At 38.0% G+C, this 25,039-nt stretch overlaps 1 protein-coding gene across 1 annotated transcript; it reads right to left on the bottom strand.

The window, feature by feature from the left end:
- Positions 1-743: 743 nt before the first annotated feature.
- VWA3A (von Willebrand factor A domain containing 3A) lies at positions 744-23,837 on the bottom strand (the record flags this gene model as incomplete). Its single annotated transcript, XM_082292087.1, has 33 exons — positions 744-815; positions 1,555-1,618; positions 1,986-2,083; positions 2,669-2,795; positions 3,065-3,216; positions 4,229-4,373; positions 4,852-4,996; positions 5,675-5,783; positions 6,297-6,449; positions 6,599-6,696; positions 7,078-7,188; positions 8,231-8,330; positions 9,725-9,865; positions 10,858-10,928; positions 11,377-11,575; positions 12,466-12,610; positions 13,310-13,384; positions 13,514-13,633; positions 14,539-14,633; positions 15,671-15,751; positions 15,983-16,086; positions 16,176-16,314; positions 16,726-16,851; positions 17,309-17,374; positions 17,767-17,875; positions 19,134-19,259; positions 19,537-19,643; positions 20,692-20,790; positions 21,548-21,602; positions 22,518-22,600; positions 22,694-22,795; positions 23,430-23,547; positions 23,773-23,837. 33 exons carry the CDS (start codon positions 23,835-23,837, stop codon positions 744-746), a joined length of 3,600 nt encoding a protein of 1,199 aa, XP_082148213.1.
- Between the last annotated feature and the right edge of the window lie 1,202 nt (positions 23,838-25,039).

Below are 25,039 nucleotides of genomic sequence, written 5' to 3'. Positions count from 1 at the left end.
TCTTCCTAACATCACAGCCATCTGTCCCATCTATTATGGATAATAAGCACCGGCAAAGAAATCTCAAACCAACTGACAAAAAAGACAATTTAAGCATACCAGCAACTAATTGAAGGAATTATTAATATGATGAGTAGAAGAAAAACAGAAGTTGTGACCCTGTATAACTACTGGTTATTTTAGAAATACATACACTTTTAAAATTTGTATTAGCTATATTGAAAACTATCCTCTAGTTATATTTAAACTTCGTAGAGTTCAGGGCTTGATTTACTTTGAATCCTGCAAAATCTGCAAGTGGAGTCAGTGCAGCACTTACCATCTGCACCTTCTTGTCTTGCCAGCACTTGTGACAACAAAGAATAAATCTTCTCTTTTTCTTCTTGAAGCTGGAAGCTCTAAGCACACTTTGAAAAGAAGCAGGTAAGTGGTATGATTCCAGACCTCTTCAGCATCTTTTCTTCTTCTAAAATTTAATCCTACAAGTGAAGCACATGAATACTTTTTAAAATACAACTCAAAATATATAAACTGCATAGGCTCACTACCACCATTCACAAAATTGTAATGGAAAAACAATACAATTTAAACTGAAATCAAGTTTCCTTACTTACATGTTTAATGGAGCTACAGTGCTATGCACTCTGGAGTATTTTAACAGGAATGCCCTCCTATACACTTTACCAGCAATACAGTTCTCCTTGAAATGTTGAAAGACAGGGATAGTTGTGGAAGAGCAGCCTTTATTTCTGCATGCCTGGAACAACTTCCTTGCTCCTACACGATGGTTTTATATCTGCTCCCTCTCCAAGCATCTCTCATGAGCGATCAGCCCTTCAGTGTTGAATTCTGCACTCTCAGACACACTCTGACACACTCACACTCTTACATGCTCAAACACACCCTTACACACTCACAATCATGCACAATCCTTGATGAATATCTTGGCAGGCCAACGTTCTCTAGTGCAACTCTGCAGCTGTCTGTGTGCCCACTGTTCTTCCTCAAACAGCTCTGTGACAAATGCCTGTGTCTGCTTTAACCCTGAGAAAGTACTTCCACCCAGCAGTTTAGACTTTGCCAATTTAAAAGCAGCAGGATGGCTCTGTGAGAGGTTTGGTTTGCCCAGCTGCCTCCCACCACTCTGTAATGACAGTCCCATGTTTGCTGAGGCTGTCTTTGCTGTTAATGGGATCTTTTTCAGGCAGCCTTGTTCATTTAACAGATAAATCATGCAGCCCATGCAGCAGTTGTTATTACAGCTGTTACATCTGGTTCTAACCCTTAATGTGCTTAACTGCTTGCTAGACCATTAACAACTACAAATACACATCTGCCTTGCTCTTTTCACCCCAAACAGTTCTCCTTGAACTGTTCTTTGGTTATATTGGGTTTTACTGTGAACTATCTCAGCTAAGAACTGAAATCACTACATATGTTTTCAACTTTGGAAAAAGTCACAGCTAGAAATGAATACATTTAATAAAATATTACCTTTCTGCTGAAATACATGAACTATACATGAACTATGATGGAAATATGGTGACTGTTTACCTGAGCACTTTTCTGAAAGCCAGAATTGTCCTTTTGGCTCGTCTTCCATTTTTCAAGCAATAATCTGTTTGAAAGAAAAACAAACCCCAAAGAATTACAGCAGTTTTTCACAGAGGGATAGAGTACCTTGGAGTCTTTGTTTAGCCCTGTCCTTGTGTGACCTTTAACGAGTAGGTATAATGCTTTTTAAAGGTACTTTTGCAGGTACTTTTGCCTGCTATTCCTATTGAATTGGTGCTTTCTGGTTCTGCACTGGCAGTTAGGAATGATAACAATGAAGAAACATAAGGATCAATACAATTTAATTGCCCTTCACTCCTATTCTAGACAATTCTCCAGATCTATTTTTTATATAACAGACATTGGGAGTCAGATATTCTTGTCTGCATTCCATGAAACAACAAATACAAAGATTCTTGATAAATACTCACCTCCAAGATTTTGCCTGCTTTAAAAAACTTCGAGCTTTTGCTACTTCTTGAGTAAGTTTCTTTAAATCATCTCCTTCAAAGTAAGGGAAAACTGGATCCTGAAAACATAGTTAAAATAGTTAACTCTACTTGCACCTATCTTTTTCTCTTTCACCAACTTAATTAACTGAGCCTAATCTCTAAATTTCCCTACTCCTAGCTACTTGCAGGGAAGGTCTTGGTCTTACAAGGAGAGAGCAGAGTAAGCCCAGATTGAACCTGGTTCTGTTCAGTAACATTTCCTGCTGTGGCACTCCCTGAGGGCTCACGCTGGAGAATTAATGTGCTAAGCACTGTACAAGGGTTTTACAATTAAATGTAACACAAGATGTCAAGGACAAGAAGACACAGTAAAAGCTAAAGGTAGCTTAAACCCCACATCCAGACACACGATATATATTTTACTTCTCTTTCAAAACCTTTATTGCCCTGTGTATTCCTTTCATGGGCTTGGGCACCCTCACCAAGGCAGTTAGCAGAAAGGCAAAGACAGATATTAAGATTTCTCCTTTTGGTTTCAATGTGAAATACCTTAGGAGTTTTGTATTATTTTTTCTCATTATTTTTCTTTTTTAAATGAACTTTCTCTACTGATGAAGAACTAAGTTGCAATGAAACAAAAGAAACCGATTTATTGAACATACATCTTCATCATCCAGCCCCTCTGTCAATATTCTGTGTGCTGCTAATTGTCCATCTTCACCTCCAGAACTGCAGTGGAAGCGCCCTCCTGTTTGGGAAGCAAGCTTCTTGAGGAATTCTACAGCTTCTCTGTTAGTACAAAGTAGAAAGCTAATTATGAAAATTATTTCTCTGAAAGCAACAGCAAAAGAATTTCTAAAAACTCCTCAAAAATATTACATTGAAACAAATAGACTGGAGGACATGATTATAAACTCCTGTATGAAATGGAGGCCATGTGGCAATTACCTGTGTCAGAACAAACTTCCCCAGTACCATCTTGGTAGCACAGACTTCTGACAATAAATAAAGTAGTAATTTTAAGAGGTTTTTTGCTGTTCTTGAAAAGTATCATATACCTGTCTGCACAGCTAAAAGAAATGGTGTGGATTTTAATATCTTGTTTCTTTCTCAGTCTTCCAATTTCTTTCAAAATCAGACTGCAACTGGTGTCTGGTTTCCCATCAGTCAATAGATAGAGTGCCTCTACACCTTGGAAACTGAAAGCCTTCTGAAAAGCAGAAAATAAACTTAAATAATTGGTACATTTATATGAAAAGTTATACTTCAGAACAAAAATCCAGTGATTTAAGATAGTTTTATATGTGCCACATCATTAATCAATTTAGTTTTATCTTCATTTTCACTAATTAGGAAGGAGATCAAGGATATAAATTTGAAAATTTAAGTAGATAATTTGTAGCATAAGACAACATATTTATAAGCAGGGCATTGCCAAAAACTGACTCACTGAAATAAGAAAATGAACTGGTTTAAAAGATTTTTACATCATATTTTATGGGAGTTAAAGATGTTTAATGTCTGAAAATCAGGCTCACTAGGACTTGAATGAATATTATGCAAATTTGCTACAGTAATTGATTCAGTGGACATCTTTGTATTACAGACATGGCTTACAGCTCTACTGGACCTGATTCATGATGAATGCCATAACATTTATATAGAGATTGTGCAAGGATGTCTGGAAGAAGAATCATTCATTAAAGGCAACACTTCTGTTTTGATTTCAATTTTAAATCTCATAAATTACAAGTTCAGTTTTAAGTTATTATTATTAGTAATTTCTACACTGAGTATTTTTATATGAGAAAAGTTTCTTCACTTGTAACTGAAGTTCAAGAATTGTTCTCAAAACCCATGAGATTCCAACAAACACTGCTTATTTAAAATCCTGTTTGCGTCGGAGCAACGTATCACAGCCACAGCTGTACATAAGCATCACTTTGAGCTCCTGGCTATTTTCCCTCTCCAGTATTCTTTCAACACAAATATTAACAAAACTATTGATATTTGACTTTTTTTTAAAACTTAGTATGAGCAATTAATTCAAGTATCTATGAGCCCTGAGGCCAGAAACAGTGACTTAATTTCTAAACTGTTCCATGATTTGCATATAAAAAGGTTGTATACTTTGACATAATTTTCCTAGAACATTACCAGTCAGGTGGGAGTGTTTTGCCACCACAAGACACACTGTGTTCTCCAAGCTGTGGCCCACCAACCTGTAAAGCTGCAAGGATGCAGGAGTTGCCATGAGCATGGCATGTGGAAGCCCACTGCACAGCATCATGGCAGGTTTCATCAGTTGCCTCTACAAGATACTCTTTCCAGCTCTCTGTATTTTCTGCAAATCTCAGCAGGTTAAACCTGAGGAGAAAGATGACCCACAACATTTAACCCTAACCAATGCAATGAGTCACTATGGATAAGCCAGTTTTGAAATAAGTAAAAAAATAAAATTAAAAAAACCCAAACCCAAACCCAACAGCAAAAAAACCCAAACCCAATCACTGTCCCCCCCAGTCCAAGAGCCTAGTGTTGGATTCAGATGTTCAGCCTTGGAAGAGTCAAAAAGCATATCTTACTTTGCATGAACAGAGAATCTATGGGAATGCTGACCCTAAAAGGGTAAACAGCATCAGCCTATAGCAGAGGCTCAGATCTTAGAGAGTTTACAACTAAAAACTGGTAAAAGCAACAGAAAAAGCAGTTCTTGTCACATGCACACTATAACATATAATAATTACCTGAATTGTGTTTCAGTGGTGTATTACTGTAATTATTAAGCAATTTGATTACATAATAATTAGTGCAGATTTCAGTCTTTATCAGTCATTCACCATACCTGACTTCATTTTTTCTCAGCTGTTCCCAGATAAGGGAGGTAAGTTCTTTTGTGATGGGTGGCAAATACGGGTCCATGGAACCAGATGTATCAATCAAAACACAGACATTTGCTTCTAAAATGGTACCAAACAATCTTCGGCTGCCTGGGCCACAACATTGAAACTAATTAAGAGTTATTCCATAGGCTTATTTTATTGAGCATAATGTAAATCTTCAGATTTTAGGGGTAATTCTGGCCACATTTCTACAGAATTAAGTCTAATCTATGTGGCAATTAGGTAGTTAAAAGGTTAATAATAGCAAAGTCTTCTGCCATTTCAAATCTAGCACTATCAAGCATTAATTACTACCTAATTGTGGTAACTCACATTAAATAATTTGTAACTCCTTTACAATCCAGCAAAAAATTAAACTGTTTCCCAACAAAGATCTTTATGAGCAACAGAGAGATCAAAATACCCTTCACCAGCAGTGATGCTGAACTTCTAAGCAGGGCACATTCTTAGCAAAACATGCAGAAAAGCTAATTTTGCTTGTATATGTTACTGTATATGTGCTGTTGATAGAAAGCTTCTGCTCTGTATTCATGAACACACAAAGAGCAAAAGCTGTTTGACAGCAAGCTAGATGTTTATCAGCTGCACAGATGCTGAATTCTCTTGTATTCACAAAAACAAGTTTTAAAATTTCAATGAAATGCAAGACAGAGAACCTTGGAGGTTCAGATTGATGTTCAGATCTATTCTACCAGAAACAGCAGACAAGAAGGTTTTGTGTATATTTGAGTTGTGCTTTACAGAAAACCAGAGGCACACCAATACCTGAGAGAAGCCACTGCATTCTCTGGATATAACGCTGCAACACCTTCCCCAGTTGTTCTGTGTAGATTTCCAGTTCTCTGGGGTGGAACTGCAGATGCTTCACCACCCCCTGGAAAAATTCAGTATGTACAAGAGCATCTTACTTCAGGAAATCTGAGCTCAGCTGCTGCATATGGAATGCTGGTATTAGAAATCAGGGAGTTTTTTGTCTTTACATCTATGAAATAGGGTAAGAAAAATTCTGTGACTCTGTTGCTTGCATTTAACTGTCTATGCTTCTCTCCAGTCATTACACAAACAACCAACCAAGATCTAATATTCTCCCAGTTTCAACTCATGCATGATTTTGTAAAGTTTTACTTAAATTTCAAAAATTATTTTCATACTGTATGAGCAGAGGAGATGCTGCACATTCTAAAGAACATGCAGTTTGGACTTCAGACATACTCAGTGGCTCTTTGTGGTGAATAAAAGACCTTCTCCAGCTTTCTACTAGAAGTATGATTTAGAAAGAACAGGGAAGGGTGGAGAGAATGTCACACTAGAAAGCCAGAAACATCAATCAACATTCACTACACAAGGCCTTTTAATAATGTAGGTACCTGACATCTGCAAAACCTACATTGATTTCTGCACTGGGGAAGATGGAACAGTATTTTGCTGATACTTTCTTGTGCAGAGACTCCACAGTTTTCTTCTGGTGGGTACAGCCTGGACCAAACATCAGTCTGGGCAATTCCAGTTTAAGTTTTTTAATACTGTACTTGCTCAGCCACTTGTAAGACAAACAAATAGAGCAACAGATTGTTGGCAAATATTCGAACAGTTTAAGTAATGAGACATTGTGCAGAATCACAATTAATATTTACATTAATTCAGAGGGATAGTTCCAAAATGGCAATTAATTAATAAGGAGAAAAATACCTCTTTGCTTGAAGAGATTTCCTCTTCCTCTGGCAATGTGACAGAGGAAACAGATTTTCTTATGCACTTTGCCTTTGGATACTTCCGATATACTGTACCTATTTAAGGAATGAACAAAGTAGCTAAAAAATTATTTTTAAAAATTGTCACCTTCAAAAAATTCCAAACCAAATATCCTGCAGTCATCTAAATCATAATCACAGCACTTTTCCTTGGAGCACCTTTGACCAAAAGATCCCGAAGGACTTTACAAAAGAAAAAAAAAGAAAAAAAAAGAAAAAAAAAAAAAAAAAAAAAGGCAAAAAGAGGCACCCACCTGCACCCAAACTAAAAATCCTTACCACTAGTTGCTAAATGAAACTCTCTTCCAGTCACTGTTTAAAGCACACTGGTTATCAGTGACTTATCATACTGCCAGTTTTACAATAAAAGTGCTGATAAGAAAAGGGCTTCACCCATCCTATCCTGATAACACATACCCACACTTCTTCCTTCATCAGTGTAAAATACAGACACAGAAAGCTCTGGTTGCTTCCTTGGTTTGTGCTTTCCTTTATTCTCAGTCTGAGGCCATTCTTTTGCTCTTTGTGCTACAAGTAAATAACAGATAAAAAACCCCTATTAACTTAGTTCAGCTGGATGAAACTCTTACATGAGAAGAGCTGAACTCTGTTCTTCTCTTCATATATTCCTATTACCAGAATTATAAATGCTTAATTTTCTTAGGTACCAATTAAGAAAAATCATATTACAGCACAACTTAGGGGGCTTTCATAGAAATGGAACCAAAACCTTTACAAATACATAAATTACCATCAGGAAGTTAGTTTGAAAAAATTAGGGGTTTGAACAAGCATGATACTTGCTGGAGAAACCAATTTACTTTGTACAAAGCACCTCAGATGCAAAAATGAATCCAGATTTGTAAACACTACTACATATCAATATCAGTAGATTTGAAGACTCAAATTTAATGTAAAGAAAAATAAATTGCAGACGTTAGCAAAGATACAAAGAAAAAAACACAGGAAAAGCACAAAAAAATGGAGGAGAAATGAATTGGGCTTTAAGGGACCAACAGTAACTGAAATCAGTTTAAGAGCTTTTCATAGACCAGGAGCAGTTGGAAGAGTCAGCAGTTCAGACAAACTGACACTGGTGGTGTACTTTGCCTTCATGACTAGATCATAAATAAACCAAGTGGAACAGCATATTAATTAAAATGGATCTAACAGAATTAGTGACCATGTATATATTGAACTAATGACATAAGAGATCTCTGAATTGCTGAGTCTTATGGCCTCAGGTATGGAACACAGTGGGGTTCTACTTTCCATCACACACATTTGACATTTCCTGATAAAGGTCAGGTATTCAATCCTAGGACCTGGAAATCATTGTACAGCTGTGCTGAGTTCCTTCCTTGCACAGTGCAGAAGCAAACAAGACAAATTACAGCTAAAACTCATCCCAGAGGAATTCCAAAACAAACACGATGTTTCCTATCAATCTGACTAAAGATTACAATTCCAGGTGCTTCTAAAAACTTAATTTAAACTTCTAATTTAAATACTGTCTTTTAAGCAACACCCAGAAGAAGCTGAAGACAAAAAGCCCCTAATCCATACAGACCGGGTGGAATTCCTGCTTTGGCACTAGGAGGACGCCACGCCAGGACTCTTACAGGAGTGTTTCTCTCTGCACCATGGTTACCTTTAACATCCTTAAGCACCTTCAATAACAAAAAAATAAATGTAAAAAGTGTTTCAGCTGGATCATAACTGCATTATTCTATCCTGGAACTATCCTTCTTTATACTTTAATTCCTGCTTTACTCTGGCTTTGACAAATCCACAGACTGCCATGACAACACATTAATTTGCAGTTTCTTGCTGGGTTAAGTAACTCTAATTGCTCTGTTTTAATTATCTTGCCAATATCATCTGCTGCCATAAACCTGACAACTAACATCTATAGGGAGAGGAGTTTGGACCATTTTTGCCAGCAGTCTAGTATGGTAATGGCCTTGCTTTATAGAATACAGTATTTAGTATCTTCCTCTGCATCTTACTGGATATTGGAAATCTAGTGCTGACACCAGTAATTTCTCCTTTAGGTTTGGCTTATCCCTCTAGGGGTTGAGCAGTCTGCTAAGCAACACCAGCACTTGTTTAACCCTACTGTAGAGTAAGACTTGCTGTGACACTGAGCCTTCAAGCAACTGACATCTAATTTAACACACAGCTCTACTATAAATATCACCAAACATCTACAGACAACCCTGTACCAGTCTTCCACAAGTTTAATCCCTGCAAACTGTGTTCTCTTGTCATCCCTGAGTAATTGGTTTCTCCTGCATTTGTGAAGAGGTGTTGAGAATATGTCACTTTTGATAAAACAGCCTGGAAGACCTACAAAGCCTTTGCAACATTCCCACACCTACGTTCCCATTTCCTACATTCCCACACCCACAGTGCCATTCCCATTTCAAAGATGAGACCTGAAAATTCCAGTAAGCACTGGCCCTTTATGCATATTACACATGTGCACTCCTACTCAAAGCAGACACATGCACAGCCAAAATGAACAAAGAAACAGCAAAATCCCAAGGGACTCAGTAGTGTAACTCCATGGAAATAAGCACAGCAGGCAGGAAACCAATGCTGAATCCTGTTCTTGTTTTATTCTGGCTCTCTGTGAGGCCAAAGACATGCTACTGAGCTGCAGCTGTCTCATCTGTAAATGAGCAGAACACCATAAAACTCAGTACCTTCTAGAAGGACTTGCAAAATAGATGTAATTTGGTAAAGCACATTTCTGCTTTGCCTTTATTTCCATGAAACGTTATTTTTTTAAGGTCAGAGGAAGGATTATTTAGACACCTTTTGATACTACAATGTGGTTCTATTATAATGAATTATTTAGTAAGATGCACTTTTGGGATATGTAGCCTTTTGAATGCAAACATAAATTCAATGTACTATCACAGTGCTGTTTTTATTCCTTCAGATTTTCAGCTGAGCACTTCTCCCACCAAGAGGAGCATCCAATAGCTGGGTAGGATCTCTAATTAACACACAGCATATTAAAAATTGGACCATTTCAAACCATTCTAGCCAGACTCACAGCTGTGGGTTTAGGAGATGGCACCTTCTGTGGCTTTTTTTTCTCCTTCTTTGTAAGCACATTTGAGTCTCCTTGTGGTGTAAGGGGTGTCACAGACTGATTCACTGAGCGTTGCTTTAAGGACTCCACTAGGAATGCACACTGAAATGGAAATTCACATTGTTTAGTAATTCATATACATGGAATTTAAATAAATGACATTTCAAAGACAGTATTTTGTATTTACTACTACAATAATAAATAAAATTCCTATTTGATAATGCTTAACACCTCTAACTGAACAGAATCCCTTTGTGCTGTGCTTGCTCAAACACACTGTATGGAAACCCTTCCTGCTCTGGGCAGACTAAACCAAAAGGCAGCAGTGTAAATAGACCAGGGCTAGGACAAATTGGAAGATGGTGAACCAAGTATATGCAACTGTGAAATGATAACAAGATATTTTAAAATGTCATTGAATAGCCACCAGCTCTTCTTTTAAAAAAAGTCCAACTTTTGTGATTCAGACTTGTATCCAACAGGGTGCTCAGCCCTCTGGACAAGGTTCTTACTGCATATCTCTTTCTATGCACACTTTTATAAGAAACAGCCCCCACACTGCCAGGCTGGCTATGCTGCCTCAGTTATTCTGTTGGACATCTTTGGAAAAAAGTCATGTGCATAGAATATGGAGAGATACAGTCTAGTCCTACACCCTCAGTACACTTCAGAAAACAACTTGTTTTAGAATTGACAAAGGTTCCGTGCTAATGACAAGCCCTCCCTACACTGGGACTTGCAACAATGTAGTATTATTTAATTGTATTTAACAAATGTAACTTTCTTATAATGAAGAATTAATTTACTTGAAAAGAATGAATCACAGGATTGGCAGAAAAAGGAGAATCACTTGAACTGTAAACTCCTTATATTTGGTAAGGAATCATGGCTACTCCAACAGCAGTCACTGCAGTGCTATTGTGCAGCTGCTTTTCAGTCCATATTTACTCTATGGTCACTATTTTCACACTCTAGAACATTCCTGCTCATCATAAAAGGGTTCTGTCCCATCTCCTGAATTGTCAGCTGAACAAACACTGTTGAAATCTTTTAGGAAGAAACATGTAATCTAAAAAGTTCTATGTAATTCATACCTTTTGGGAGTAGTTCTTTGCTTTTTCCATTTCAGATATAATACTGGCAATATCATCACTTTCAAAAATACCTGATAATCAAACAGATGCCAATTAGAATGGGTTTTTTTAAAGTGTACAAAATAAGTCTTTTAAAAAATGCATAACAATTTGTAGAACATGCTAAATACCAATGCAAAGAATCAAAAAGCCTTTGTTTCCAGCAAGCCTGACCATCTGGACCTTCTGTATTAGAACCTGTATTTAAAATGAGTATCTTTAAAAAGGTTAACAGAAAATAGTGAATTCAAATAGAAAAAAAAAACCCGAACAAATTCCTTCATGAAGGCTGCATTATAATATTCTGCAATGTGATTGAAAGTCTCAATAAAACTATAACCTGTGTTTATATCTCAGTGCTAGTACAGCATTAGCATATCCTAAAAAAAGTAAACTACTTGACTTGGGAGTAAAAAAGCATTAACAAATATTTTTTCATTAATGAAAAAGAAGCATGTGCTGACTTTCCTTTTCTCATACCTGCTTCTCCAAACCAGTGAAACCTCCCGTTGGCTGCCTGCACAATTTCTTTAAAAGCATTGGCAGTTTCCCTTGGGGTGGCGTAGCGGGCTGGAATAACCCCACTGGAGTCAGTGCCCTTCACTGCACTGAACAGACAGACATGGAGCTGTAAATCAAAACCTCTGCAAACCTCAGCCACATAAGCACTGATTGTGTGCTGTGAGACAGAAAAAAGAAACATCAGTGGTGAGCCACTACCTCAGACAAGCTTCCATCCACTCCACTGGTTCCTGACTGATGTACAAATCCTCCCCATCGGAGCAATTCAGCACAGGAACATGCCCTGAGCAGCCCAGTGCCTCCTCCATCCTTGCAGATACACACCCATTGTCACTGCTGCTGGTTACAGTGGCAACAGCTCTACTGCAGGCAAGAGGTGAGCTGGGGTAGGTTTGGGAACCAAAGACAGAGACCGTGGACACCAAGTTAGCCATGCACAGAAGCAAAGCAGGGATGAAACTGTCCATTTGTCCCTCGTTTCCTTGTCAGCCAGATGGGCTTTAATGGTTTCTTAGGTTTGCCCAGAATTTCCAGAGGTTTGGTAACAAAAGGAGACACCTCACTGCACACATGTAGAAAAGGCCCTGGAGTGCACACACTACAAACATGGATCCAAGCAAGGGATTTCTGGGATAAAAATAGGAGCTGTCTCTACATTGTGTGCTGTGGAGTTCCACTGGAAAATTATTTGTGTCTTTGTTCCCATGAGTCATAAGGAAATAATAAAATACAAACAATCAGCTTGTTTGAACTCAGAAATCTACAGGGAAATGATGTCCAGAGCTGGAGTGGGAAAGGAATTCTAAAAGCACATCTTGAATTTTCTATAATTCACACATAATTAATAATTACTACCTCCAACACATGACTAGCAATTGCAGAAATGGAAGTTTGGGATGCTGGCAATTGTGCTGCCTTAGGTACGTAAAGGAGAAATATTCTGCCAATGAACTGTGATGACTAGCCATAAGGAAAAAAAAGAGAAAAATAAAGCTGAGATTAGTTTTGATAGGAACTTGGAGAAGAGTTGTCTATGATGACACTCACTGTTTCCTGATCAGGTATTCCAGTAGCCAGCAGGTAGAGTCCCTGTGATTTGTGTTTGTCTTTGTCTTTGAAGTCAACTTCCACAGCTCTCCTGAGTGCACTCAAGAAATTTCTGCTGCCCTTGCACTCCAACCTCAACACCCACCTAAACCAAGATGTTTACAGTTCAAAGAATGAAGAAACAAAAGCTCCTGTTTCTGCTTAAAGCAATAAATAGTACTAAGTATCTTAAATAACACTGCACTGGAGTCTAAAATTTTTGAAAATGACAGAGGGCAAAACCAGATTATATAATGGCCCAAATTATTTGTTCTGGTTTCTGTACTGCCAGCATGGCGAATCAGTTTTTAAAGTAAGATACAGAGCATAAAGAGGAAAGAATTCTCTCTTAATTTTATGTGGAAAAATATTAATATTATAGAACTTACAGAAATAGAAATGAAACCAGAAACATAATGAAGACAGAGTGTGTGACCCCACAAACAGAAACCTTTTTTCCAAAGCATGTGGGAAAAAACCGATAGTTTAGCTCTCACATCCCAGTTGTATTTGAAGCAGTTTTCAATTCTTTATGTAACCTGTTCATGTTTTTACAGACACTTCTGTATCTGTGTACATATATATAATGTATACAGATGAAATACGAAGTCACCAAGGCATATTAACCTTTACAATGGTATTTTCACAGCAAACCACCATGAACAATCAGTGTAGAACATGGCAGCCTATTTTTATAATATGATAAACTTATAATTTTTTTTAGTTATTCACAATTTTTCTCTGTTCTATCTAATTTCAAGTAACCTGTGAAATTCACATATATGGGATAATTATTTGATCCTACCTCCAAGCCTTTTCTAAGTTTTCTGGTTGGGAAGGAAGCAGTTCCTGCTGCCAAGGCACAATGTCACTCCCAAATCTTTCATGGAAAGATAACAGCAGTTAGTGTTCAGATTATGGTTTAGAACAAGAAAAAGCTAAAATAAATTCATTGGAAAAGAAAAATCTCATTACAATTATTTTAAAAGACTCTTAAATAGTTACTTACGCTATAATATTGAAATAATCCTTGTTTGACATTTGTTCCTCAAGTAAAAGTCGCAAAGAATGTTGGATATGAGAAATGTAGGTAGAGTTTGTTGCTGATATATCAACAAGTATAACCACCCTATATAAAAAATATGTTTTTCATTAAAAAAAAGAAAAAAAATCTTATTTAATGATGTATTCTTATCTTCAGTGCACTCTAACTTGTCAGGGAAAGTATCTGCTACCTATGTATCAAAATGTATAAACACAGAATCTATATTTTAAAAAAATTCTGCAAAATATTAGGTGAGATTTAAAAAAGAAAAAAAAGTAACAGTAATGGAAACTTCTATCTTCCCTAAACTATGGAATAATCAGGGTACTGGTGACTTGTAGTGCCATAATGGCTGCTGAACCCCAAACAGGTCCTCCTCCTTCTCTGTACTTGAGTATCTAAAACCCTCCTGGAAAGCGTGGATGTTTGCCAGCAAGGAGAAGTTGTTGGACAGGTCACTGTCCTTTCCTCAGCCATCATTGCAGAACATATGGAATATTACTCCAAAGACAAATGGAGAAGCTTTCTCTCAGCATGTCAGTGCCAGAGTGGTTGCTCAGGCATGGACTGACTGATGGTACCTAGCACATTACTTGTTTTGAGAAAAGTGTTAACGATGAGATTCTCAGCATGGTCAGTTTGAAGTCTTGCTTGCAGACACAATGCAGGATGGTTGGTTAATGGACAGGGGATAATTTGGGAGCAGTAGTATTGAAAAGACCCACAGATGAGATGGACAGTCAGTGGGATGTGAGTTGCCAGCACAATACAGTGGCCAGATGGGTTAATTCAGTCCTTAACCAATAAGCAAGAAAATCTCTGGTAACTGGGGCCTCAGCTACCTTCCTTTTGTCTGAAACTTCATATTCAAGGTTTGTAAAAAAGAGCAAATGTGCACTTGAGGTTGAGTAAGGCCTCAGACAAAACGTAAACAAACATTGTTCTCAAACACATTAAAGCTTCAAACATCACCAAAAAAAATACAATACCTTCTTTCACAAACACTTCCCCATATTCTTCTGCTAGCAACAGACAGCCAGTCAATTCGTTTCTCATAGATTCTTACCATTTTAGCAAGGATTTTCTATGCACAAATAAAGAAAATTTATATTAAAAATAAAAAGTTCAAGTTTTTTATTGCCAAATGCTTAATAAAGAAATACCATAACACAGTAATGAAAAAAATAAAAAAGATTTTCATTCATTTAGACAGTGATGTTTCATTCTTAGTACAGATATGAATACACAGTCCATGAAAAAAACATACAGTGATAAAAAAAGCAACAAAGAATCTTAAGGTCTCTATCTCCACTTCACTTTTCCTCTTGCTAGCACATCCCAAAACAGTGGTCAGGCATATCAAGAAAAGAAAAAAAAAGCTTTAAAAATACAGTTTTTGCAAGCTTACCCTTTCTTCAATAGCATTTTTAGGCAGTGTTCATAACAGAACACATCATTTAACATAAACACAATATTCTTAAACACATGTAATTCTTTAACACAGTATCAATTTGATACTAAGGTAATTTGTCCAAACTCTACACACCACAACCTTTCCAAGTATATGCAGGCATTATATGAGGGCATATCAAGCTAGAAAAGGGCACTGAACTTGGAAATAAAGCTATAATTTAACATGCTTTTGGAGCATAAAACAAGCATCTACCAGTGAGCCAGGAACCACACAGAAGCTGCTTTCATTTCAGCCACTTTACACTCTCCTTTTGGTCTGGCTGTAGAGTTCCACAGACTTCTCATCAATCCCACTTTAATGAATTATTTGCCCTGCCTGGAAACATTCCCACAGCCCTTTGTCAGGACTGCTAGTGAAGTGGGAAAGAAAAAGGACTGATAGACCTACATAGCAAACCCTGGCTGCTAATATCCCCAAAACAGCTTCTCTTTTATTCAACTTGTCCCACTCTCTGATGACCTGCCTTCTGATCTAGGAGGAAATCCTCAAGAATCACTGCTTCCTGTAAGAATTCCAGTGGCTGCAGACTTTCAGGGACAGCTGTCTGCACATGAATCCCTGCAGTACTTAGCTAACAAGACAATTAATGAGGAATAATTAGATGTTAGTCTAGCCCTGACAAGGCCACATCATGACAGACAACTCACCTGATAGTTGTACAATACTGGCAGGTCAACATGGATATTTTTCACAGTTCCATCATACCATTCAAACTGCATCATCACTTTCTAGAAGGATAAATAGTGTTAACTGTTTAACAGAACCCAACGTAAGACAGACTAACATGGAATTTCTTCTTGAGCCATTCTTACGAATGACCTAAGTATTTGATTTGAATCTATGACTCAAATTTCAGCCTGTAAAATTCCAGCCACCTTATACTGATTTTAATTAGAAAAATGTAGCAATAGAAAAAAAAAAAAAACACAAACCCAGAAAAAAAATTCCTCATCACTTGCCTCATGTAGAGTTGATGACACTGTTTTTTTAAGAATAGGTACAAAATCTTCCACAGGAGAGAAAGCATTGGGAGCCAAAACTTGATAAAGGTCTAACTTTTTAGCTATAGGAAGAAACAAATACATTAAATGAAACACATACTCTGTCTTTAATTCATGTTTCATACCTGTTAAGCTTTTCTTTCTGTGCTACCTTTCAATCCATATGTCTTTAACCAGTCTGCTGAGGTTTTGGCCAGGATGCCTGGTGTTTGAATAACTAATGGTCCTTTGTGCTTTGGAGGCTTTGGGAAGAAGCTGGAAGGTGCTGTACTTGCAAATGTTGTGGAAACCTAAAATGGATTTCAAGAAAAGCTCTTGCAAGTTTTAGGATAATATAAGTTTGCAGTGGATTTAAATGTCCATCTAAATCACATGGGAGTAAGTATCTTTTCACCAATTTAAAGGACCGTTGGAACTTCATTTAAATGATCCTGCATAGAGTTAGGCTAGTGATCCTCTTAGATTCCCATGAGGATCATAGGACAAGGTTCTTTTCATGCATTTTGGAGACTGTTCAGCAAAAGGTCTTCTTTACAGATTTGGTTCTTAATTTGCTCTTACAAGAGATGTTCAATACAGAATATTCAAAGCTCACTTATGAAAATACCTGATTAATCATACAATTTTTTTTCATATTGTGAACACTTAAAATTTCTAACCCTGATTATTCAAAGTACATCTGAAAATAAAAAGATACATACAGCTGCTGTTTTACTACTAAGCAAGCCACCAACTCTTCTTGGAAAAGTCTGTTTGATGCTCTTGAGTAGGTCCTTAGCCTTCTGGGATTCCTGAAGTAGCAGATGAAAATCACTGCTATCGAATTTCTGCAATTATAAAAACAAATGGGGAAAAATAAGTACTGTTCAAACACCAACTGAAACCAACTTTCTTACTTAACTGTGCAAACATCAATACAAGACTGCCTGGCATAGCAGAATTGGGTATAAATGTATCTAATGCACTGCATATGAATTAGTAATCCTTTATAAACAAGATATTACTTTATTACTTTGAATCATTCTACAGTAAGCCACTGCTTTTATCAGCTGTCTGTCAGTAAACAATAACTGAAAAATTTATTGCACTTTTAGGAAATGTTTTCAGTTGCAGAAAGAATTAACCACAGGTTTATTGACCACATCCTCAGCATTTCTGTGACCAAGACTTTCAGCACCAAATCCTACTATCAACTTCTACTCAGGTGGTAATTATTTTACCTTCTCAAAGCAAAGAATCATCAGAAAGAGAGAAAAATGCTTTGTGCCCCTGCCTGTCACCTACCTCTCCCTTGGAAGAGTAGCAATGGTAACGGCCTCTTACAGCTTCTGCAAGGTTCTTCAGAACTGCCTACATACAAAATAGGAAGAGAAACAGTTACTTTGATTTGGTGGTCTCTTTTGATAATGTGGGTTGTTGGTATTCAGTTCTCAGCAGAGACAGAAAAAGAATCTTTGAGGTACATATAGTGAGAAAGCCAAAATAATTGTTTCCATCATTTGCTTACCAGTCTCCTTTTAATATGGCTGAAAAACTAACTCAGTAAAGAAAGTTACAAGATGATGCTCCAACCAATTTTTTCATGTGTGCAAATCTGCTCTGAAGAGAATATAGCACTAATTCAAGAACTCTAATGACTAGGTTAGCTTCACCACAAGTTTTTGAGAGAAGGCATTACAGCTGAATAGGAAAAAAAAATGACAGGGCGCTTAAGGAAGTTAAATATTAACACAATTACTTACCAGAGAAGCAGGGTTGCTGCAATCATATGTAACAGTGTGAATCTGCAGTTTTCTCCCCAGCATACACTGCTGAGCATAATCACATAATATTTCAAAAGACTGATCAGGGCTGATTAAAAAAAGTAAAAAAAAAAAAAGGATATTAACAATGGCAGTAATCAAATGGGAAAAAAGGCCAACTAAAGAAGTCATGGAAAAAACCCTGGGAAAGAAATAATAAATCATGGGAAATATTTATTTATTTAGCACTACCATGCTTTTGGAGGGACCTTCTCTCCCTCTTTCAGTCATTACTGAGGTGTCACTACTGGAGTTTGGTTCTGTCCTGAAACCCTGAATGATAACCCACCAAGATCCTGTTCCCATTCATAACAGCTTGTGATTGAAATGTTCTGAAGTATTCCCTGCTAGCCCTGGAAGCTAAAAATCATGAACTGTGGCCCCTGTGATAGAAAACCTTTCAACTCTGGTATGTAAGGATGTCCTCTGTTTCCAAAGGCACCAAAAAAGTAAAACTTTGTCTTATGTTTAGAACTTAGTGGCCCACAGAGCTTTCATTTCCTGAGTTCTGATGGCTAGTAAAAACCTTTCCTTCCAGCTACACTTCTGCCAGGGACAGAAATTAAGGAATTTTTCACAGTAGAAACTTCTGTTTTCTGTTCAGAGCAGAAAACTTGGAAGCTTTTAATCAATACTGTGCCTTCAATAAGTTACCTGAAATTTAAGTTCAATTACCCTAAGTATCAATCTTGCCAAAGTTACACTATCCCTTTTTGCACATTTAAAATAAAATACAATTAGTAAACTAGGGGTAAGGTAACACTCCCAGAATCCTTATTGTAGTCTTTTCCTCGTAATCTCAACTCCAGTATTGCAATTTTCAAATTATGACAGTAGAACTGCAGAATATAAGTCCATAACTTACACAACCTCATCTGGTTTCATTTATTTAATCAGACATTTTAAGTTCTCCATCAGCACTACTAAGATCACAGAGAGAACACAATCTTTGAATGCTCAATGCTATTTTACAGCAAAATCTATCTTATCCTCTAATCTTCCCACAGGTGTGGACTCTTTCAGTGACATCCTCAATGACACTTAACTGATGTAAAATTATAGCTAGCAGGCTCTCAATAGATTACTGTGATAAGTGATCTTCAAAGGAAAAACATAGCTTCATACCACAAAAGAGTAGATTAATAAATAGTAAAAAAAGGAAGAAATAAAGGCATTCAAAGGTATAAACTAAAAATAGGTAAAACTTGGATCTTAAATTTTCTATTTATTTTTGTATCAAGTTCAGTTTCTTGTACCAATCTTGTATCCAAGTTAAATCTGGTTGTTAAGACAGATAATGAACTTACCAGCTTCCTACAATAAGAACCAAGGAATTCAGTTCTTTCATCGTGAGGACATGCCTCAAAGCTTTCAGCAAATTGCAGCCTCGACCAGGCTCCAGCTCTTGTATCCACTGTCTTGCTTCATGTAGCCTAGGAGAGGGAAAAAAGAAAAAGAATATGTGCACGTGCTAAGTAAGATAGATCACGAAGATTACTACAAACCACAGGAGCAGCTAAGATATTCTATACATGAAAACCATCTTGAAACCACTGATCACATGATCAAATTCATTGCTTTTCTCCCCTCTTAAAATCACTGCAGGCACAAGATAAAAACCACTATTACCTACAATACTAGAGATTGCTCAAATTAAATGGAGACCTTGTTTGAAACACCTTTATTTTTCAGAGAAATTAACTTACTTACACATGAACATTGATGGTTTTTGGACTCTCCCAAAGTGGTGAAATTTCTGTACTGAATGAGAGGCAGTACAGTTGCTTCTTATAACAAAGCTGTTCATCCATTAAGCACTAATAAATAAAAAATTATGAATGCATTACTATCCATGCTGCTTCTGGTAGGGTTATCACGTAAAAGACTAAAAATAGTAATTTCCTAGAAATAGTTCCAGCAATTTTTTCATCTGCCACTAAAAACAGCTTCCAAGAAAAGCTCATAGAGATTCAAATATTTGGTAAGAATAGAGGCAAAACCTGCAAACTTATGGCATTCCAACTAATTTGTTAATGGGGCAGGAGTATTTGCTGTACTGGTATCAGTTTTTCTCTTCAGCTGATGACCACATGAAACAGCAGTGATCCAGAATGCACATATTCACCCACCAAGCAATTTCTAAAAATGGTTAGCACGTAGTCACGGACAGGGCTAAACAACAGCTCAGATATTCAGGCTAAGCAAACCAGACTGAGTTTGTGGAAACCGAGTTTTCTTGAAGGAGTTTTATTTGAAACACACAAATGAAAAACCACAAATAATACAAACTGATGGTAAATAATTCCTGAATGTGGGAAATTGAACTGTACCAAGTGTCAATTTCAGACAGTAAACCAGCTACATTGTATCTTCCTTCCTTACCACAAAAGTTTTCTAAAAACAAAGAGCACAATAAAAGACAAGTTTCTTCTGAGAACACAGAAAGTTATTAATTCACCAGGGTTCTGACAAGATTGTGAAGTGGGCCTTACTGTGACAAAATGTAAAGTTAAAGGAAACTATATTTACTATAAATAGCTCTGTGTACAGCTTGGCTCTACCTCTTACAGCTGCTTTTGTTAGGCAAGTTTATTCCATAGAGAATGCTTACAGAATTGAGAAACTTCAACATTAACACTTCCCTTAATATTTTGAAGTATATACTGGATTTGTTTTGATCTGGACATTAACAAATACTACATTTTCAAACACATTTGGAGCATGCTTTTCTACAACAGAAAATTTCGATTCTATTGTATATTAGGATTTTAAGCAGATTTTTTTCTATTTGGTTCCTGGCTTCTAGTTCCACAGAAGCTTGATTAGTGTGTTAAAATTGGCAAAATGTGCTTTATTATTACTTACCAAAAGGTTCTTCTGAAAATCCAGTAGTCTAGGTCCATAACTCAAATGAGACACATCAACCAGAAGTCCAACTTTAGTTCCTTTTATAACGCCAAACACCTAAAAAGAGAAAGGTCACTGTAAATATGAGCTTATCTACAGTTTAATAATTTTACTGCTTATGCTGCACAACACCATTTTAAAATTAAGTATTAGGTATTTATTTTAATTTTAAACTTTTTAGTACAAAGATAACACAGTGACAAAATCAAGGAGGAAAAAAAAAAAAGAAAAAAAGAGAGTCCTACTGGCTCCCAGTTAATCCTTACCAGGGAATCATATCACCTCCTTCCCAAGATAACCTATCCATTAATTGAGAGGATAAATGAAAAATAACTTTGTCTACAGCATCTCCTTCAGGCTAAATCAAGCAACTTTGTGGAAACCAGATTTTGGAATGCTGCTCCTTTCTCTATTCCCTTTGAGAGGGAGTTACATCCTGAGCATTAGCACTGCCAGGCACAGTGTGATGAACCAGCTGTGCAAGACTGGGCACAATGAACTACAAGACAGCTCCACTCCAGGCAAAGGTTAAGCTCAGCACTGTCTGCTCCCATTTAAATTGTGCTGAGGGGACCTGATGACTAAGACTGCAAAGACAAAGACTGAATCTAGAAAGCAGAGAACTGCATACCAATGAAAGATCAGGAAAAACAATCCACTGTCAATATCACTGCATATGATGTGGAACTTGTAGTAAATAAAGAAAATAGAAAGGCTTTCTGGAAGCCACTTTTCACTAATATTCAAAAGTGAATTTATTCTTTAATGCCATATAGAGTTCCATTCTAAAAATATACTGCAAAGTTCAAGTTACCTTTCTGCTGTCCTGCAACAGCCACTGAATTCGGTGCTGATAGAGTTCAATCACTCTGACAAAAGGCAGAGCACACATTTAGCTACTGCATCCTCTCACACTGGGTTTCAATGCAACAATCAACCATCTGTCTTCATCACATCCCTTTTCTCACAGATGCAAAATCTGTGAGAAAGATATTTTAAAATATGTTAAATATGCCCTTATACAACTGGTCGTTGCAGGGCTAACCAATTAAATACTTCTTCCCCTAAAGCAGCACAACTTCTAACCATTTAATATCAAAATAGTTATAGCTTGAGGTGAAGCTAAGTGCTTCCTGTCCTCTAAAATGGTTTTACTTTAGCCAACTTATTTTTAATTCCATGCACATAGTGTTTTCAAGTTGGCAAACAGAAAGTTTAAACCAACATTATAAAGGGGAAAACCCTTTTTGCTTTTTCAAAACAGAAAAGTTGCTTCTGTTTTATAAAAGCCTGGCACAGTGAGGTATGCTGAAATGCCACCACTCCTATCAGTTGTGAAGACCAGCAAAAATATTATGATTATTCTACAGTTTATTAAACCTATAAATTAAATTATTTAAGTATTCTTGATTTTATACATTTAAAATTCATTTAGAAAACTTTCAACTTCCATGTCATGACTGCATCCATGAGTTGAAACCAATCCAAGTCACACTAAGTATAACCCCCAACTACACAGTGTTACATATGGAAACCTGACCATTCACTGGCTGCTTTTCTAAAATGAGCAAACTGCTTCACATCAACACCTGGCTGATAAGGATATTCCTTAAAAAAGCCCAAACCTCAGTTGTAGTGACATACAATTATCCCTTACTCTCTCAGCAGAAAGGATTTAATGTTGAGATACTCTGAGGCACCCAGAGATAAAAAATTAAGATTTAAGGCAGTGCCTGCAGTAATGGAGATACAGAATCAAAATAGCAAACAGGATGGACACTTACTCAGAAATTCTGGATTCAAAATCGGTAACGGTCTCCTCTGTAAACTCCATCTCTTCAACACCATTCCCTGAATTCCTGGAGCACTATGCATGATTAACACCAGAGATGCACACAAGTTATGACTGACTAGAGAAAAGGCAGTGTTGTACTTAAAAAATAATACTGCCTTCATTTACCAGATACTCGAATGTTAATTGCAAGGATTCCAAACTGTAGTTTCTTATCCATTCTTCTGTTGTTTGCACCTTTTGAGACTGTGTTTTCTTCATTTCTCCTCTCTACAGATCAAGAGAGAAAAAATTACACGCAGTATGAGAAACTACATGTGCTGCTTAAATGTGACAAAAGTGTAAGTAGTAAGGAAAGTTGCTGCTGGGCAGCGCATGTCCAAGAACATAATTTTATGTACTGAAATACTCTTTTGAATGTGGGATACAAGGGAAAAGAAGCTTTCACAATACCCCCAGATTGTGAGCTAAAGGAAGGAAAAAAAAGCTTAGTTTAGAGCAGAGAGGAATTAAGAAAAGAAATAGGAGAGTTCAATGAAAGAATTAAAATAAATACCCCAGTGATTTACCAGAGAGGAATAAAAATCAGCATCTCCCAAACACGACTCAGAGTCTGAAGTGATATATATTGGCTCCTGCCTTTCTGAAGAAAAATGCAGTATCAACAGTTGATCTCATTTATTGTTTTACCTCATTTGTTCACAGACTGATTCATCTCTGCAGGGAGACTACACGTAGTTTCATGACATCAGTAATTATGCCTATCAAACTGTCTGGGTATATATGCAAATGTATGTAAGGAAGCATATTCGTTGCCTATCAGTTTATTTGTTTCCCACTCTGAATTTATAGTGGGTATGCATTACTGTACTAGCTGCTCCATTTTGTAGGATAAGCCACCTACCAGCACATCTTGTGTCTTGCTGGTATGTTTTTCCAGCAATCCATTATCTGGTCCTAGATGAGGCACAGCAAAATCTTGCCATGGTGGACAATCACCCTGTAGATGGCATTTTGTCAACCTACAAGACAATGATTTTATGAGAGCAATTCATTACTTATAATATTCCTGTACTGTCATAAAGTAATTTCAAGTTTTTCTGTAGGAACGGTTTTATACTTTGACAGTTGTTGAAGCATTAATTTAATATAGGATGTTTTGAAGGGACATAGTACAGTTAACATGAACTTTAACTTATTTTCTATCTACATATGAAGCCCCAACTAGATTTTGTAAGTTTCCTCACCCAGTTTTTTCCAAATATTGATCACTGTCCAACAACCACGCGATTTTCCTGACGTGTGTATCCATTATATGAATAGACTTAGCCTTGTTAAAAATAAAACGACAGAATTAGAGCAAAAAAGTTAAAATACTCAGGAATAAACACTATTTAAAAGGTATTAACATTGTCAGCAACTTAAATGATAATTTGTATTGTATGTGGGACAACAGTAAACTAAAAAATAAAGATAAGTTACAATTACCCATTTATAGAAAACACATTTAGGAACCATTCTGCAGAAGCTGCTTGTTAAGGGATTTTATGCAGTTAATTATATGTGTGCACAGCTGCTGGGAGACCGGCTACAGAGCTCAACCAGAAGAAGAGATTAATCACAGCAAACCCCAGAGCGGCGGCGGGAGCTGAGCCAGCCGGGCTGGCAGCGGGTGGGCGAGCTGCCCTCGGGTTTAGGTGCGGTATGAGTCGAGCAAAAGCCATAAAATCCCGGGTTTCCCTTGGCCGGGCTCCACTGCCTCACCCCGTCCCGGGCCACCCGGGCCCTTCGGCTCACAGCGGGTGTCAGCGCAGCCCTTCCCATCCCCGAGACCCTCCTCACCTCACGGGGGAAAGAACCCTGGGTTCCCCGACCCCGCGGTGTCCCGTGCCCGAGACTCACCTCACCCCACCGGGGAGAGACCCCCTCGGCCCCTCCGACCCCGCGCCGCCCACTCCCGTCCGCTGAGACTCACCTGACGGGGGAAAAGGCTCTCCCGTGCCCCGTCCTCCCTCCCTGGGCACCGCGCCAGCGACAGGGACCCCCCCAAACCCTCTCAGCACCTCCCGGCACTGCCCTGACTCTTCCCTTGTGCGGGACCCCGGGAGCGCAGGGGCCCAACCCGGTCCCCGCCCGGTGTTGCGGCGTTGCCGGTGGAGACGGGGCCGGCTCCGGCGCGCCGCTTCCCGCCGCCTGAGGGCGCTGGTGGGAAGGAGGCGAGGGGCTCGCCGGGCGTGAGGGGAAACACCTGAGGGGAGACTCCTAAGGGGGCACACCTGAGGGGAGACTCCTGAGGGGAGACACCTGAGGGGAGACTCCTGAGGGGGCACACCTGAGGGGAGACTCCTGAGGGGAGACTCCTGAGGGGAAACACCTGAGGGGAGACTCCTGAGGGGGCACACCTGAGGGGAGACTCCTGAGGGGGCACACCTGAGGGGAGACTCCTGAGGGGGCACACCTGAGGGGAGACTCCTGAGGGGGCACACCTGAGGGGAGACTCCTGAGGGGAGACTC

Source organism: Coloeus monedula (genome assembly GCF_965178545.1).
Source record: "Coloeus monedula genome assembly, chromosome: 16".
Lineage (NCBI taxonomy): Eukaryota > Metazoa > Chordata > Aves > Passeriformes > Corvidae > Coloeus > Coloeus monedula.
The sequence above is the reverse complement of the archived record's forward strand: the minus strand, read 5'-3'. Positions and strand labels throughout refer to the sequence as shown.